Source organism: Triturus cristatus, chromosome 4_1 (assembly GCF_964204655.1).
Source record: "Triturus cristatus chromosome 4_1, aTriCri1.1, whole genome shotgun sequence".
In the NCBI taxonomy this organism is placed as follows: Eukaryota; Metazoa; Chordata; class Amphibia; order Caudata; family Salamandridae; genus Triturus; species Triturus cristatus.
Genome location: NC_140585.1, coordinates 1,192,005,962 through 1,192,025,157, shown reverse-complemented (window position 1 = coordinate 1,192,025,157; position 19,196 = coordinate 1,192,005,962). Strand labels below are relative to the sequence as shown.

Here is a 19,196-nt window from a genome sequence, read left to right as displayed (position 1 = left end):
AGGCGAGGCTATCACGTGACTTCCCACGGGTCGCTACTGCTTTTCCAAATACAACCTCGATCAAGGCTCTTTTTAGGTCTCACCTAGGCAGCGCGCATGCACTGCTCTAGGAGAATGCCTTTAGGAATCGGTCTGCACTCTGGCATGTGGCGGCATCCACCTTGTGGGAGCGAGCAGGGGGCCATCTGTTTGTAATTAACGTGGCCGTGCTGCTGCTCGCTCCCGCAAGGTGGATGCGGCCACAAGCATGAGTGCTTGAAAAGTGCAGACCGCTTGTCTTGCCTTGAATGGTCCCGCACCGTTTCTTGCTCTCCTGCGGCCGCTCTTGTTCCCTTTAAGCATATCTAAGATCTGCTCCCATCTCAGAGCGGACGCGGTACCCATTGTCCATGCTGCGTTTGCTCCCACCCCCTCCCTTTGTCCGTGTTCACCACCTAACTTGTCCCTCCTCCTCTTCGTTTTCTGGGGCTTGGTGTTTTTTTGTTTATTAAATGATTTTTTTTTATTTGGAAATACAATAGGAGAGGAGCCAACATCCAGTATCTCCATGGTGTGAGGACTGCAGCTGCTGGAAGTCTCACACGCTCCTCCTCCCAACACGCTGTTGCAACCTTTTTTACTCTAGCAGGCTCACTCGGCTGATGTTTACTCGCTGCATGGGCCTCTCCCCCGCCCCACCTTCCCCCTATGAAACACATGTGCAGCCCGCTGCTGGTGCTTCGTGTGCTCATTTCATCGGATGCACGCCACCTTCCCCCATACTACAAGTCTCTCGTTTCCCACGTCCTCACCCCATAGGAGCCTGTTTTAAGGAGACAGCAGGTGGTCCGGCCTGCCCATGGGTTCTGGCCGACCTGCTCCTGCCTCAGCCCTGGAACTGTTCTGCCTACTGTGCAAGGAGCTGAGGCAGCTTTAACTAAATACCCCATATTCTCTCTTTTTGTGCAACCTCCTCTCTGCATGTGGAGCGGCAGAAGCCCTAGCTTCTGGCTCAGGGAGACACATGCTGCCCACCTATATGTTGCATGCTGCTAGGAGCACAATTTACAGACACCTGCAGACCACCCCTGCAGGTTAAAGTACTGGAGGTAAAAGCAACAAAGCTAACATATGGCTGGTGCAAAATACACCACAAGCTTGTAAGCCACTCGACGGAGGGGATCCGACGAGTTATGCAAGCCAAGCTAATGCCAACACTCAGCTATGGCCACCTTGTCTTCCCTGGTCTGCTGACCAAAAAATTGGAGGGTCTATACACAATGGCGTATAGAAAAGTCTTCAAGCTCCCCTACACGACCAGGAGTTCACTGATCCGATTAGAGTTCAACATCACAAAAATGGACATTGAATGCAAAAAAGACATAGTCAAACTCCAACACAACGTGATCAATGCATGCCCGGGCACAATCAGGGCAACACTACAGATGGTCTTTACAGATAACAACAGTCGCTGAGCGAGGTATCTCTCGACTGCCATACAAACATTGGGACCATCAATCGAACCTTCTACAGACATACCATTAACAAAGTGTAGATTGAAGATCCTGCTAAAAAAGTGTGGCAAGAACATCTCGAGGCAACAAGACCTTGAACAGATCAGATTAGTACTAGGTGCAGAAGGCCTTGTTAATTCACATGAAAGCACTACATGCCAGCCCTACTTAAAAGCAGGTCTTGGAAGGCAAGCCCTACAAAATGTCATGAGAGTGAGGCTCTTAACCATGCCTATACAAGACTATAGAGCCCACTGAAAAAACTGGTCATCAAGTGGCTCCGGCTGTTGTCTGTGTCAACATCACACAGAATCTGCGGAGCATGTTATTTGCTGCTGTCCAGCCTTGCTTTCCCCAAGGCGCTTGTATTTAAGAACCATGCTTATACATCACGGCGTTAGATCATGTAAGGAGGCCTTAAGGCATATCTACACCACCACAGTCCCGATGGAGTTGGCACTAATTGGGAAGTTTTATGCGGCTGCTGGAATGCTCATACGATCAGCCAGAGAAGAGACGGTTGAATAAACTATGCTTCAAGTACCACTGACACTTGTAATTACTTATCACTGCATATTTAATATATATGTCTATACTAATTTTTGGTAGGAACAGGATGCCCCCAGCAGTTTTTGTAAATCCCCCGCATGTCAAATTCTGCATGCGTTGTCTCTAAATGGACTGCTTTTTTTCTTCCCTTTCTCTCTTTGGTACCAAGTCATGTGTGTTTAGTTATTTTATAGCATCTTTGCATTTTAAACATGTTGTCTTACTTAGATTTGGTGTATTTTATTACCTTTTCTAAACTTGCACTTTCTGCCGCTTTTGTAAAAGATTTTAAATAATCATACAATAAAGTTGATAAATTGCATGCTGCCTTTAGGTTTTGGGGGGTCTGGTGCCCTTAGGAGCTCTCCAGGATGTGGTGGAGACCACGATTCAGCAACCCTGTCTCCTGCATTCTACTGGTAAGGCACCCCCAGTGGACACATGTCTCCTTCCAAGAAGAGTGGGGCATGGATACAGCAGCTGTTACAGGCAAACTTGTTTCACAGGATGTTGCAATCACCAACTGGAGCATGTGACCTTTTGGTGATTTTGTTGAGCACATTGGGCTCTGTCAATTCCTCAATGTGCCAATTTCTGCAATTCGATGACAGGACTTTTTCCCTCTTTTTGCTCGTCAGTTTCTCTACTTGTCTATCTCTTCTCGCTCTGCATTTCTATTTTTGTTGCTGCATGGAAAGTTATTTCCTTTGATCTACACACCATTTTCTCTCTCTTCTCTCTGTTGTTTACATGCTCTCTGCCTGTCCGTTTTGTGCTGGTTGCTTGTCCCTTTTCGCTCTGCATGTCACCTCTTTATTTAAGACTTTTTATTTGGCGCCACAAATCACCTTTGGCATAGCCAATAGGTCTTGCCTTTGAGACCTTTTAAGTGTTTAGTTATCCAGCACAATATCAATGGTGCAACATCAACTGTTGGATGGCTAAACACTTATAAGGTCCCAAAGGCGAGACCTATTGGGTATGCCAATGCTTGTTTGCCTTGGTATCGACGCCACTGCTGCACGCAGCCGACTTAACCCAAGAGCCTCAGCCCTAGACAGGCTGCGGAGTGCCCCCGCTGCAGCGGCATCTGCCTGCCTCTCTAGGGCCGCAACTACTGGCAGACCTGCGCCTCTCCCTCTATAGCCACAGCGTGCCTTGTCACTGGGTGTGATCACAGCACAGCACTGTCCGTCTGCCCCCTCGAGACGGCAGGCATTGGATGTAGTAGTAGATTCAGGGCCACGTCCTCTCCCAGCGCGGCCTCACTTGTTACATCCCACCAGGCGCGCAACACCCATTGGGCTCACCGGGCTTCAGCCCCCCCCCCCCCCCCCCCCCCTCATGTGTGTCAGCCCGGCTGAGACAGCCTCGCGGGCTGGCGTCCGTCTAATTACAGCCGCACCCGAGTACTTCACAGGTCTTTAAAAGACCATTTACTCGTTAATGAGGCTTTTGTTGTGTTTTCACCCCTTCTTACAGCCACTCTGCCTATGGCTGGAAGACTTAGCCCCCCCCCAAATCTTTTTCAGCCCCCCCCCCCCCCCCCCCCGAAATTTGGCTCTAGTTGCCCGCCTGCATCCCACTCTGAATGTTTATTTCCGGTCAGAAGAAGGCACATGCGCAGTTTTTACAGGCCACAGCCTGTGCTCACGAGGAGGGTGAATAAACATTCTGGACGGGGGCAATGGTCACAATACCTGCGATATGAAGGGGCTGATCTGGTTTTTTATCTGCATGAGCCGGCCCAGCCCCCGCTCCACGATGGTGGGGAAGTTCAGCAGCCGAAGAGTGTGTCCCGTGGGGGCCGTGTCAAACACCACCACCGAGAAGTTCATTCCCTTCACCAGCCTGCAGGAGAAAAACCCAGGTACAGTCAGAAACGAGCCCGATGCCTAATCCCAGCCAATCGTCCAGTGGAAGAGCAAGACATGACAGAGTCCTGATTCACGAGATTTTGGCAACATTCATTCATCCATTCCTCAAATAGCCACGTCCAGACTGGTATGCCCACATGCCAGCTGCCGAACAATACTACCACTTTGACAACCACTTGCACCACAGAAACCCTATAACCTGGTATGAGCCCAGACTTCCCTCAACACTTGACTTTGTTAAGGGTTAGAATAGCACTAGCGGTTGTCCTGCCCTTAGTGTAGTATCCAGGCAGTGAGCAGCACATGTCATAATACAAGACAAAGGACACACCCTTCCCGGATACGGCAACCCCAAAGAAATCCCACACCGCCATATTCTCAAACATTTAGTGAAATATAGGCTTATACCTCCCTCTCTAATATGAAGACCCAGAAACCACAGTCACAAGCAAATACTTGTTTAATACAACACAAACAAGTTGTTACACTTGTCACATCATTCATTAACGGAGATCAGGACAAAATACCCACCTCCTTAGACCCCCTCAAGATGCTTTCGAATAAAGCCTCAATATGAACTCCAAAACTGAAATACATTAACACTAGATGCAAATAGCGGATACCATCAAACCTAAATAAATCAGTGTAATGTATGTTCCAATTGCAACGTGCACGAGCTAGACAAAAATATAAATACGGCTCATATGGCTTCTGTTACTAAACTTGTATGGATTAAGAGAAACATGGAATGGCGAAATAGGACTATTTTAGTTGACAGCTGCTAATGTCAAGTTTTTCATAAGACCTCTTCTTTTAGTTTTTTTTATTATGCAATACATTGACCTTCATTTCCATGATCTCTAGCCCATAAACAGTGTAAAATATATTAATTGAGAAAGGCAAATCACTGTTTACACACTCTGATGTTTACTGTTGTAGATGTAGTCAAAAGAGAAGCACCACCCATCTGCTGACAATCCGAAGTTCAACGTGGAACATCGAATACTGCTTCACTACTTTTACCCAACCGAACAGAGGCATTCACCACCCTACACTCAACAGTCTCTAGCCCTATACACCACAGGCAGTCAAGGAAAGGTACATCTCTTCTGTTACTCATGCATGGCAGTCACTTTCATCATCAGAATCTCTAACCCTCCCGCTCTATCTGTTCCACCTTTACAGTTCTCCCTCTCAAACAAGTGGTCTGCTACACTTTTCATGGCCACTCTGTGGTTCATTTCATCTTCAAAGAAGGGGACACAGGTTCTGAATCCCTTGCCAGTGTTGCTGAAAGTCTCCCTGCTGCCATGGAAGGCTTGCTTGTGGTCTCCTGCCCTCGTGACCATGAACCTGTTAGCTCCTACCACCACACTTCAGGCCATATAAATGTCAATGGTGCATGCGTATGTGCTCCTGGGCTTCTATACCTCAGTTTATGACAAACCCTGGCGTCTGCACCTCCTTGTACAGCCCCTTGCCTCGGCAAAGCGCGCTGGTGCTTGCTGACCTACAAAAACCATACACACCTCATGACTTCCGCGTAACTCATTGCTTCGTCAATGCCAGGGAAGGCACTCATAGCCTCCTGCATCATCTTCTTGCCCATACTGAGCATGTTGTCTTCCTCAAAGAACTCATCCGGAAGCTCGGCCACCCCCAGGCTGGGGTCGATCTCCTGCAATGTGTTGATGGGGAGAGAAAATGATGGTCAGAGTTTGCAGATGTCCATGGCCTCTCTGTATTAGCCGTCAGCAACTGAAATAGTCACAGGAACACTTAAAACAACATGGACACTTCCTGGGACTGCAAAGGTTGATGCTCTGTCACCCAGAGCACTGTGCCAACAATGGTTTGGAAACCAATATGAATATATGACCATTGCCACTTTCAACGACAAAATGTTGTTTCAAGCAACGTCAATAATGTTCTTTTAATTTTATGCTCATGGTGACTTCAGAGATAGTCACAAAAAACAGGGCGTAATGAAAGAGCCCACTCATTTTTGTAATCGTTCTAAGGGAAAGCAACTCAAAATTCTCCAGCTGTTGCAATCATTACAGGAATCGGAGATATGATCAGTCAGAAATCAATCAGATGTGCCACAGAGCAGCCAAAAATATGCCAAAATGGCACACCGGAGGCGCACCTGCACATGTGGCTGTGGCACCAATAACACTCATAGGCAAACAGCAAAACAATCCTGTGCTCCTCCACAGGCATTTAGGAGAGCATGAAGAGCAACACTTATGCTTTCAGCCAAGTTTGCATGTGGACAGGAAGATATGGCCTTGGCATACTCACCATTGCAAAGAGGTTGTCATAGCCTTTCACTTTGGTGGGCACCTTGGAAAACTTCTGATCGAAGGCATCGGAGATGTTATGGGCCGGATCAGTGGAAATAATTAGCACGCTCTCCCGTACCTTGGACAGCTGGACAGCCAAGCTGCAACTGTGAACAAAAAGAGAGGTGGGCATGTTTATAGTAGAAAATAAAAAGGTGGGCATGGAAGGGTCCGAACAAAGACAGAGGTAAGCAGGATAGGGGAGCAAACAATACGACCACGGCACTTATAGGAAAGACTGTGGGGGTCAATAGGGAAAAGGTGAAAGAACTGGCCATAGAGGTCAAGAAAAAGAGGCAAGAGATCGGGCAAGCACATGAGGGGCAAAGGCAGGCACATGATCAGCACATATATTGGGTACATCATAGGCAGAAATGGGTAAAGACATTGGAAGTTACGCAACAAAGACAGGCGCCTCGTGAATGCAAAAATACGTTATTTTTTCTAAAAAAAACAAGTTCTTAAGTGCAAAATGTTTCTTCTTTATTAGGTGGTTAGGTTAAAGGAACAAGTACAGGACATATGATGATTCTCCAGGAGAACTACCCTTTCTTACTAGACCCCCTCAGTGGTGTAGCAAGTTGGCGGACCGCCCCGGGAGGCGGTCTTCCCCCCATCTTAAATGTGGCAAACGCAGGAACCGCCAGCACCCGTGCCCCTCACCCACCCCCCTTCAATATGGATGCGGGGCGGCAAAGGCAGGGCCCACCAGGAGCGCCAAAGTGGCTAGCTACGCCACTGAGACCCCTACACTTACTCTAAATGCGTGCAATTCACAAAATTGGGATGTATGCACTTTCCATCAAAAGCATTATAATGGTAAGAACTGAGGGCACACGCAAATATTACGAAGGCCTACTGTGGTGCTTAAACAGAGAATGTTTGTACGATGTAAAGACAGAAGATGGGGAGGGATTTGACATTTCGCCATATCTTCCTCACTGTTATACCAAAAGAAACAAGGTGAAGGAAACAACAAGGAGAGGCAATGAATACAGAAATAATCTGCCAGGTACATTAATTGGTAATAAGTCATTACAACACATCTCCTTCCTATAGATGATTACTTAAAAACAATCATGGTTCCAGCCTGGTGGACGATGCGGGCGTGTAGTGACAGTCATCTCAGCTTGGACACTGTCAGAGAGAGAAAGATCACCAGCGACATAATTCTTGGCAACAGGAAAACTGTTACATTTAGCAATGCTGTCCATACTCCTAACACAACCATCTTCCAGAGTCACAACATTAGTACTGACCTTTACCACCTGTAAAGTCAGAGTGGAATCAATCGTAGAACATTCCTCCCATTCATCTTGTGAAAGCCCAGGGCGGCTAATCAGTAGGACGTGGTCATCGAGGTTCCCATCATTTCCCCCAACATTACCTTCCCATGGTAAACGAGACAGGCAGTCGGCCACAGAACGTGTGTTCCCGTGGATAAAGTCGACTTTGAAATTATAGCCTTAAAGACCCAGTATCCACTTTGCTATGCGGGGAGTAGTGTTTTCTCTGCCTTTTGTGGAGTAAATGTAGGTCAGGGGTTTATGGTCTGTCTTCACCATGAAAGGAAGCCCCCACAAGAAAAGCTTGAAAAGTGTGATCCCCCCCAAAACACGCTAATGCCTCTCTTTCTATAGTTGAGTAATTCGCTTCAGCATCCTTCAGTACCCTTGATGCCAGGCCACAATTCTCTCTTTACCATCAACCACTGGCATTAAAGACGCAGCCAACCTTTTAGCGCTAGCGTCAGTGTATAGGATTGCCTTGCGTGTAGTGTCAAAATTACCCAGGGACGGAGCATTTACAATAGCTAATTTAACACATTCTAAAGGACATCTCCTAGTCCCCATTTTCTCTAACCTGACTGAACTAAAAGGGCAAGCCCCTTTACCAGGGCACCACCTGCCACGGCCCCACCTACCTTTTCTACAAGTACACAAATTGGTCCCAGGTCCAAACTCCTCGTAGAGGACTGGACACGTGAGCTTGAAAAAACCATTCCTAATCAAGATTCCGACCCAGTCAAAGCTAATAGAAGCTTATCCACTTGGATTGAGAATTCATTCAACTCCGTGTGGCCCAAAAAAATAGTTCCGAAGAAAAGTGGACCTAATAAAGCCTCTTGGTTCTCCCCGGAACTACGCCTTCTAAAACAACATTGCAAGAAGCTAGAGAGAAGGTGGAGGATTGATTTTTCTCTGGATAAGAAATCACAATACAGAGCGGCCATCGCATCATACAAAGCAGAAATTAAAAAAGCCCAAGTCGCCTATTATGAGGAAAAAATCTCATTATCGGCCAACTCCTCTAGAGAAATATTCCGCATTGCAAAAAAACTCCTCAAAACCCCTGACCCCCCAGTGGCACCAGATCTATCTGGACGCCGGTGTAATGAACTTGCAGAATTCTTTTCCACCAAAGTCCATAACATTCTCAGGCACCTCCCCCAACCGCACTCTGATCCAATACCCAATTCCATTGCACCTGAACCACAGGAGATTAACTTTCACTTCCAGACCTTCCCCCCGCTTACCAACGAATCTCTCCTTCCCATTTTCAACTCTGTTAAGAGCGGGTCCCCTCTCGACCCGGCTCCACCCAACATCCTGAAACAGATAGCCCCCACAATTTCCCCCCGTCACCATTGTGATCAATGCCTCAATGGCCTCAGGAGTAGTACCACAGGACTGGAAAAAAGCAATGGTAAAAGTACTTTTAAAAAAGCCTCACTTGGACCCGGCGGCGCTGGGCAACTATCGCCCAATATCACTCCTCCCCGGAGTCAGCAAAATTGCAGAAAAATGTGTCAACCTCACACTATCGGCATTCCTTGAATCCCACAATCTGCTCCACCCCTCACAAACACCTCGCCAAGGTACAGACAGCATTGTTAGCGGTGGCGGAATAAGCAAGAAAGATCCTGGACTCCGGAGGATCCTCTGCCATAATCCTCCTCGATCTAAGTGCAGCCTTTGACACGGTGAACCACCGCACTCTGGTTCACCGCCTCTAGAAGGTAGGAGTGTCAGGTACGGCCCTATTCTGGCTCCAATCCTTCCTGGAAGAAAGACACCTCCAGGTATTCGAAGGTGAGATTCTATCCAAACCCTTACCGCTGCAGTGTGGAGTCCCCCAGGGCTCATCCCTGAGCCCCACTCTTTTTAACGTATATGTTAATGTTAATGTTGTGGGGTATTTATAAAGCGCACGGCTACTCCATGGAGTGTCCCGGCGCTAACAAGTTCCCTTGACAGAGAAACAGTGTGCAACCTCATCCACCAAAGTCCCCATTACTGATGGAACAGAAAAGTAATCGTGCAAAATACGCTGGAGACAGAGAGCAGAGAAGCAGCATCTGCTCTGTCAAGGGTGGCCCTTCTGGCCAATATTATACTTCCCTTTGAAATCCATATACTTACATACGCTGACGACACCCAGCTAGTAGTAGCACTGAACCAGGCCGAACATTCGCCCACTGATCTCCATTCCTGTCTCGAAAAAGTTGCCAACTGGATGAACCTGTCTCACCTAAAGCCCAATGGGGATAAAACTGAGCTTATGCTGCTTGGCAACCAGCTACGTTTCAAACCTAGCACCATGTGGCCAGCCTGCATGGGTCCAGCAACAGTCCCAAAAACTGAGATAAAGAGCCGAGGATTCTGGTTAGATCAAGACCTCACCTTCAAAACCCAAGCCAGAAAGACTGTCGCCGCATGCTATTGCCTACTCAGAATGACCTGCAAAATACTCCCCTACCAAGCGAGAAAGCAGCTGATCCAGGCCTTGATTTTGTCTAGGTTAGACTACGGCAATGCCCTCTACCTAGGGGCCCCTAACTCGGTAATCACAAAGCTACTGATCGTCCAAAATTTGGCAGCCAGATTGCTGACAGGTACGAACAATCGCTGCTCAGCAAAGCCAGCCCTACGCTCCCTCCACTGGCTTCCGGTACAGGAGAGAATTCATTTTAAATCTCTCGGTGTCGCCCATAGGTCCTTAGAAGGAAATGGGCCTCCCATCATCAAAACCTTGGTTAGACCCTATAAGTCCACAAGAAGACTTCACTCCGACGACCTCCACTTGGCAGAAGTGTCCAGAATTAAGAAGGCCAAAGCGGGCGGCCGACTCTTTTCTTACAACGCTGCCAAACTCTGGAATTCCCTCCCGCCTCCCCTTGGCCTGGAACCCAACCATCTAACATTTCGCAAACAGCTAAAGACATGGCTCTTCCCTTAAGGATTTCCCCCCCCCCTCCCCGGCTCGCTGCAGCGCTGGGATGCCTTCGGGTAGCCATGCGCAAGACAAATGCCTTTTACATTACAAATGCTTTCCTGCAATCATCATTCCACTCAAAATATGCTCCTTTCTTAAAGGAAAGGCCTTAGTGATGCGGTATAACCAGCAAAATTCTCAAAAAACTTGGATATGTATTCCACAAGTTCCATGAAAGATTAAAGCTCTTCCTTAGAATCAGGGTGAGGAGCTTCGTTGACTGACAGTACCAAATCTGGCTTTGGCTTTATGCCATCTATAGAGATGTGATGACCCAAGTAATTTACCGAATTTGCACTTTTCAATTATTATAGTTAACCCTGCATCTCTGAGGACATTCAGTGCATTCCTAAGTGTGTCATTGTGATTTGCTCTTGAATCTCCATAGATCAAAAGATCATCCTGAAAGTGTAACACATTACAAATGTTCCTAAGTAGCAAGTGCATCACTCTTTGAAATATGGTTGCCGCTGCCGACGACCCAAACGGCATATGGCGGTACCTGAAGGCTCCAAAAGGTGTAATGTTTGACGTGAGAGATCTCGAATTTGGGTGGAGTTCGATCTGATGATAAGCTGAGGAGGTCAATCACACTACAAATGCAGGCATTACCAATCATACGATCATATATTTTTTAGGTAGAGGGAATCTATCCACCCAGATATTATGATTGAGATCTCGAAGGTCCACACATTAGCAAATGTCTCTTCCGCCTGACTTCTGAGCCACCACAATGGGAGCCAACCACAGTGAGCTTTCAATAGGCTTGATAACCCCTTGATTCATAAGGAGATTTAACTCTTTTTTAACGGTTCTTGCATCAAGATAGGAATGGAATGAACCTTGTGTACAGCAGGTACAGCGTTCTCTTTCATAATGATCTTGTGTTGAAAATTATTGAAAAGACCTAACTTGTCAATAAAATATTCTGGAAACTCTTTAGACATTCAACTCGCCCAATCACATTGTTCCACAGACAGTACAAGTTCAATGCTATTTGGATCAAATTTGATTCCCAGCTCTTTTTGGTGTTTCCACCCAAGTAGGTTGGACCCTCTCCCTGTAATATACACCTTTACCCTGGTACTGCGATCCTTGAATGCAATGCACACTTCAAGCATACCCATCAATAGAATGGGGTCTTGATTATACCCTCCAGTGTGAACATCAGCATCGATAAGAGCGTGCCCGTTGCTTTTCAATTTTTCTTCATAAGTTTGTCGCCACAGAACAGTGCAAGTCGAACACGAATCCGCATAGACCGTAACCCCCACACCATCCAGTAACATTTCACTCGTAGGATAATCATTTCCAACATCCCCAGCAAGAGACGTAACCTGAAGCACCAACTTGCTAGTATTTGTATTGGATTCCTCCACAATGTGAACTAGCTTAGATTCCCCTTCAGCAAGTCTACATGTGCGTGCATAGTGACCCCTTTTGTTGCATTTCCTACAAATGCTGGACCTTGCTGGGCAAAAGGAGCTATTAGCTAAATGACTAAAACTGCCACAGCAGTAACACTTGCTCCTCTCCCTTTCTTTAAAACCCTCACCATTTCTCTTAACCGGCGTACCATGGCTCAATTTGGTACTAAAACTATCTTTGTAGAGCTCGGCCCCATCGTTGCGGTTACTGCGACTCTTGATCACATGCACAGTTTCAGAAATAGAGCTCTGCTTCACTTCCTTAATACTCCCTGCAGTGTGTTCAATGCTCCTTGCTAAGTTAACAGCTTCTTTGAGGTCAAGACTGTGTGCAAGCAACTTTTCCTGAACCCTAGGATTAAAATGTGGAAATTCCGTCCGGGGAGTGGCTTGTTATCAGGCACAGTTGAACTCCTCCTCATATGGGCGTGTACAGTCGCAGGAAACAGGAACTCCTCGAAGATAACTTAAATATCTGGTGAAAACAGAGCTTTGTGAAGAGAGTGCCCTGCCAACTGGAACCAGTGTTCTAGAGCGAGGAAAGATTTTCCCTCCGGTAGGTCCAGATGTCATACCAAAATTAACAAGGTGATGGAAATAACAAGGAGCGCCAAAGAATATAGAAATAATCTTCCAGGTGCAATTAATAATAAAAACATTAATTGGTAATAAGTCATTACAACAATTTCCTTTGACATTAGGTGCCTGTCCAAAGACAGGGTGTCACCTGTAATCTCTTTACAGTGCTGTTTTGAAAGTCTTTAGTGTTCATGCTGGTTTTTTTTTTTAAAGGCTTGTTACGAAAATAGATGTGTATTTAATACTAGTATCATTCACATGCTGCTCTTTAGAAAATGTGCAAGGGGAACACACTAATTCCTTATTATGTCATAAACATTATATGGGGAGCACATAAAGGCTATCATTTGCATCCTGCACTCCAAAATGTATAATTCTACCTCATGTTTCCTGGCTTACATGCGACTAGCTTAAGGCAGTAGGAAAGGTACTGTGTACCTCTTAGATGTAGCAAAGTATGAAAACATTGGTGTTTAGTTGCAGGAGGTGACTTGATGAGAGGGCATGATGTGTCCGTTTGGAGAGATGCCGAAATTACAGAATTTATATCTGGCAAACAGGCACATTCTCTGCCAGCAGCCAAAAGAGGTATTCTATACTGAAGTAGGGCCTACTTCTCAATAATGGAAGATAACATGATATAAACTGACATTACAAAATACAAAATGCTAGGTATTTTGTTAACTTTCTAATTGACTACAATAATGTGTCAATAACAGTAGTCCTGATTAGTTGTGTTTTGTGCTAGTCTATAATAAATACTTCTAGTGATAGTAGTGAAGAATTCAGCCACTACATTCTGAACATATCATGATGGTGTTCCTGTTTTTTTCTATTTACTGTGCAATTGTTTTAATAATACTTAGTTTCTTAGCTTATTAGTAGGGAAACACAGGAAGTACAAATATAGCTTTGCAAAACTCCTTGCAGGCTTGGTAGCAATCTCCGTTCTGATCCACACACCATGAGTTTGTCTAAGGTCTGCAGGGCCTTTTTATGCCACACAGCTAGAAGCTTCATCGCTCTCTCGCAGATCACCTTAGAGTGAAACGACCAACAGTTGACACGGGCCATGTAGTCATGGTCCGACCCCAGGCACTAAGGCAGACCAAGTGGGGATCTGACACAGACATTTGCCTGTGACATTCTGTATAAGGTTTAAAACCCATAGGTTTGTTAAGAGACATGTTCCTAGCACAATGGGAGCAATTACTCAAAAAAGGTTGACAAAAATATCTTTAAAAATTGGTCAAAAAATGACAGAGGTAGATCTCCAGATCTACATGGTTGGCTTGTTAACTTTCTATTTCTAATTGATTTTGAAGACGTCAGTGAGACCAGCTCTATGACAGGGCTCAAGATCTCCCCTTGGTTCGGGACCGCGAACAACGATGGGCCTTCTTATGCCGCATCACTAGGAGCTTCATTACAAGATTGTGGTCCAGGGATTATTCTTATAAAATAGCCCCAAGAATATTTGAAATAATGAGAGAAACATCATAGTGGGACCCTGTTTACCGAAGACTTGCAGTGAGGGTGCGGGAGTGGGGTGGGGGGAAATTAAGGCTGAATGTAAAGGACCACCTAAGTAGATGGGTTGAAGCAAGTAATATGTATTATGTAATAAATGTCCAAGAAAATATTGCTTCATGTAATGCACAGTACTTGATACATAACAGAATAATAAAAATGCACATTAAAGGAAATGAAATATGTATTAAAAAACAAATTGTGGGACCCCTTTTAGATTTGAAACTACACCACCCTATGCACTCCTTGCTCCCTAAAGGTCCATAATTCAGTATAGCAATATAATGAAGGTGGCTAAAATATAGGTGCGAGCCACCGAAACGGGAATCACTATTTCTTATATCCCATCGGTCATGAGCCCCAATGTATACGTAATATATGTTTAAAATATTGAATAGGATCAATACGAGCTTAGGATTGTTTTTATTCTTTTAGAATGTGTATGTAATTATGTAGTGGTGTTGTAAGAGGTCTTGGAAGATGGGCGGTATCTGTTAGAATGTTTTAAATACTTTTTAACAATTATGTCATCATAAATGTTGTGCTTTTTTATTTATTTTTTATTGTAACTTGTTAGATCAGGGCTCGAAAAATCCACTCGCATTGTCGAGCAAGATTTATTTAGGACGAGCTGAAAATCCTCTAGCTTCAGTCACAGAACAAAAAGTAAATGTAGGAAGATAAACTGACTATTGACCTCTGCCTCTGAAAGCAGAGCAAATGTGACAATATAACAAGATTTAAAGGCATCTTTATTGCTCACAAAGTGAAAGAGCAATAAAAATGGCTTTAAATCGTGTCACATTTGCTGGCTTTCAGAGACAAAGGTCAAAAGTCAGTGTGTCCTCCTACATTTACTTTTTGTTCTGTGACTGAAGTTAGAGGATTTTCAGGACAATGCGATTGGATTTTTCGAGTCCTGATATAACAAAGTTACAATTAAAAAAAAAAAAAAAAAAAAAAAAACATGTATTCTCACATCATTGTTAAAAAATATTTAAAACATTCTAACAGATACCTCCCATCTTCCAAGACCTCTCTTACAACACCACTACATAATTACATTAACATTCTAAAAAAATGAAAACAATCCTAAGCTCGTATTGATCCTATTCAATATTTTAAAACATATATTACGTATACATTAGGGCTCATGACTGATGGGATATAAGAAATATTTCAAATATATTTTACCAGTTATGAAGACCCAATTTTGTAATTCTGTGGTGAAAAAAATATTTGTATTGGATCAAAACAAATTAGAACGTTTTACTGGATGATGTGAAAATTTTTAATATTTTTGCTGAATTTCCAAACATTGTTTATGCGCAATTATCAGTAAACCTACATGTTAGTGGGAAAGTTTATGGTGATTTCAATGGAAAATAGGCTATATGTAAATGACAGTGAACTATCACATCATGCTTTAGTAATATATTTAGGAAAAGTGAGTTTTTAAACATGAAGTGGGAATTATAACAGCATCTGCCCAGATGACAACGCTATTAGTAAACTAATAGGCAAGCCGGGGATCATGTGCACCCTATAGATGAACTTAATTCTTGTTAATCATGGAGCAAACATTTAGTCTAGTAAATAAAAATAAAAATGTGTACAGCAGAAAGAGTGAACTTGCATATTTGAAGGCGCTCTCTTATGTGATAATAAAGAAAAAGAAGGCTCCATAAGAAAATATTTGCCTAGGATCACACAATTTCAGACCAGTTCACGGGTCACGTGCATTACAGTTAGGTCGAGTAGATTATTAAAGTTACTAGACCTGAAGGTCTAGTAAAAAATTTCGAGCCCTGTATATACATCTCGTCCAATAAATATATATATATATATATATATATATATATATATATATATATATATATATATATATATATATATATATATATATATGTAGATTAAATGGACGAGAAGACAAAAAGATTATTTCCTATATTCATTTGTGTTGTCTTGTTGCAAAGTGATTATTAGGAAAATAAGTCAAACTTGTAACTTTGTGTACTGGAACAAATCAATATTAAAATCAAACACCGGTCCCCATGAGGGGGATATGGGCAGGGTTTGATTTTTATTAGCAAGGTGCATCAGGTTGACTTAATAAATTGGTACATGGTTTTCTTTAATGTTATTGTGATTATATCGCCATTCTCTGCCAATAAAAGTTAAGTTGGGGTGGTCGTTTTGTAAATTGGATGTTACAGTGAACAGCATACGAGAGCCACAAATCAACCACAAATTCTCTCCTGGTCAATGACAATGGTAAAAATAAACAAGCATTGGAGTTTAAGTGTTTAGTTATCCAGCACAATATCCTTGGTGCAGTAAGTGTTTAGCCATGCAACAGTTAATGTTACTGCACCAAGGATATTGTGCTGGATAACTAAACACTTAAACGGTCCCAAAGGCGAGACCTATTGGCTATGCCAATGCTTGTTAGCATTTGAGTGTGATTATAGAGGTATGGGCGAAACCGTTTAGGGCCGTTCCGTCCAGAATTTGATGGCCTGTGGTGTTGAAAGCACTGCTAGATAACAAGGGTATAAGAAGTCGGGAATGGGCACAAGTGAAGGGTATGACATGAAATTCCAAATGTCAAAATCATAAAATGTGTGATTTAAGATATGGATGTCGTTTAAGAACAAATGTGTTATTTTCTTGAAAGTTAAAAATAACCAATAACTGCATTATAAATAGAGACACAAGTTTTCCATTTTTACTATAAATGCTTACCTCTGTTTATTTTAAAAATCACAAAGAAGTAGAGGTTAAGGGTCTGATTTGCAAAGGGACTTACATGTAGTAAAGGTACAAGTGTGGAGTCTCTGCACTCTGGGCAGCCTCTCTGTCCAGCACACTGCAGTGAGTGCAGTGCAGAGATTCTGCCATGAGTGAAGAGACACGTAACTTTATTGCATATTAGTCCCTTTGTGATTTGAGCCCTAAGCCTTCATTTAAGGGTCTCACCATATGTTCAATCATGTCTGCTAGATCAAACATTATGCATATAATCAGAAGCCCTAGTATTAAAACATGCCATCTTGTAATGTGCCATACATTGTCATTACCTTTTCTGTTTGCGAAAGGCACCAGTTATCGAAAGTAGTAAAATAAACTTTTACTAAACTCACCTTGGTGAAACTGCAACGATTGCTGCTGCTTATTGAGGAGCATAAGGGCTGGTACCCAGCTAATGCCCCGTGCGCTCATTGAGAAAAGTGTGGGGTGACCAGCAATATCAAAGGAGAGGCAGAACGATCTAAGAGTATGTGCATAGACAAGAACAGGGGAGAGGATAGGATAGTGGAATGAAGGGTCCCAAACACAGGAGAGGGTTGAGTAGTCGGTTACAGGACAGGCAGTCAGTGCGATGGGAAACGCAGGGGAAACTGTTGGATGAAAGAGGCAAAGATTTGATGAAGGGAGGACGAAATGGTTACAGGGGGGGGGCACAGGGTGGATTAGCTACTTTCATAAGAGGAAACGTTTGTTAGGAGGGTGTTGTGTTAAATCGTAATAATGTAACTGCGCAGGGTTGAGGCGAGTGAGGACTTGAGCACTGTGGACTAATTATAGTGTTAATCTTGGAGCAGATGTAGCAGGGTGAAGTCATGAGCAGGTAAGGATGAACAATAGAATACTGATAATTGAAGATGATGGAGAGAGTAAAGAGCTGAAGGTTTGCACAGAGCGCTTGTGGATGGTGAGGTAATGAGGTCCTGGAAATAGATAGATTTGACACCTCCTAGATCATTATGCAGTGTATGAAGGGCTTGCTTATTAACCAAAACGTTAGCAGTGAATATGTGCTTTCGCCATTTATGTACTGCTGCCCTCATTTACTGTTATGCGCTCTTATTTCAAGTGTAATTCATGGCTGAGGCCTATCTTTGGTACAAGGTGGATAATGAAGCAGTTGTATGAGCTGTAGTGCAAGACTGAAGTAAGGTCTTTATGAAGATCACATGGAAAGCAGTGAGAGCACTGGGGTCCCGTTTTCTACAGCAGATGGGTACAAGAGAGAGCGATCTACAAGGAGACGAACTGATTTGCATGTGAAATGTGTGATGTCAGATGGAGCGATGATGGGTTTAGATTTGGATAAAGTGTTTGAAATTAGCATAAAATTGAGTGGCTTACCTTGCTTGTGGGTGGGATTAAGGAAGGTGTCATTTGAGGAGTGATCAGACAGAAGTGGAGACACTGCCGAAAGCATCAGTAAAATATTTTGGCAAGTTATGGTCACACCAGTGAAAGCAGAATCGTTTGAAGGCAATAAATAGGTGTGTAGCATAATTTCCGCCAGCTGTAACTGAAAGCCATTACTATATAGTTACAGAGACGAATGCGTTTCCAGATGTTTGGAATGAAAGAGGCTTATGGTGCGAGTCCTAATGAGAAAACATCTTGTCATCCATAATAAAACACTGACCAAGGAGAGTAAGATCACATAGGTATGCTTTACTAAGGTAATACCTAAAACAAAACAAATGTTAGACTGGTTTTGAAATAACAGTAAAATCATGAGTCTGAGTCTTAGGACCTGGAAGGCCAGTGCAATCAGGAGTGAAATACGGACAGTATTGGAGCATGCTAGTATAAACTATGTTCAGGATCCTTTTATAGACACCTTTAAAAATACATTTTAATACAAGTAAAAGGGATAGCTCCTTTCCGCTCCTAAAGCGTCTTTTTTTTAAACGCAGAACAAAATGCTGTATGGTGCTCTGTAAAACACGTTAGCGCCACCTGGTGTATTTCATGCAATCCGGCCCCAGAAATGTTCTGCCAAATGCAATGGATCTCCGTCACATAAACAAAGGCAATAAAAATCAAACATCAAAGCGGTGAAAGTAATCGAGCAGAGCATCAAAGGGCTGGGTGAGAAGGGAGTGGGGAATGCAAGGGTCAAAGCGGCTAAAGTGAAAGAAAGCTATAGAGAAGGGAGGGGGGGGAGTGGGAGCAGCTGTGCATGTGATCGTGCACTCAAGGTTTAGGCCAGCCAAAAGACTGTGGGTAGCACTTTGAAAATCCCACATACAAAATGTCTCTTTGAGCCTTTGGCTCAGCGAGACCTAAAAAAGGGAAGGAGAGCATTTCTTGATATAT

The 19,196-nt window shown here is 43.8% G+C and overlaps 1 protein-coding gene across 1 annotated transcript in view; it reads right to left on the bottom strand.

The window, feature by feature from the left end:
• Positions 1–19,196, bottom strand: part of GET3 (guided entry of tail-anchored proteins factor 3, ATPase) — a 43,858-nt gene that overhangs the window by 21,922 nt on the left and 2,740 nt on the right. The window contains exons 2-4 of the mRNA XM_085654466.1: positions 6,224–6,371; positions 5,449–5,597; positions 3,743–3,893 (exon numbers count right to left, since the gene is read on the bottom strand). Of these exons, the coding sequence (XP_085510592.1) occupies positions 3,743–3,893; positions 5,449–5,597; positions 6,224–6,371 (448 nt within the window). The remainder of the gene's footprint in view (positions 1–3,742; positions 3,894–5,448; positions 5,598–6,223; positions 6,372–19,196) is intronic.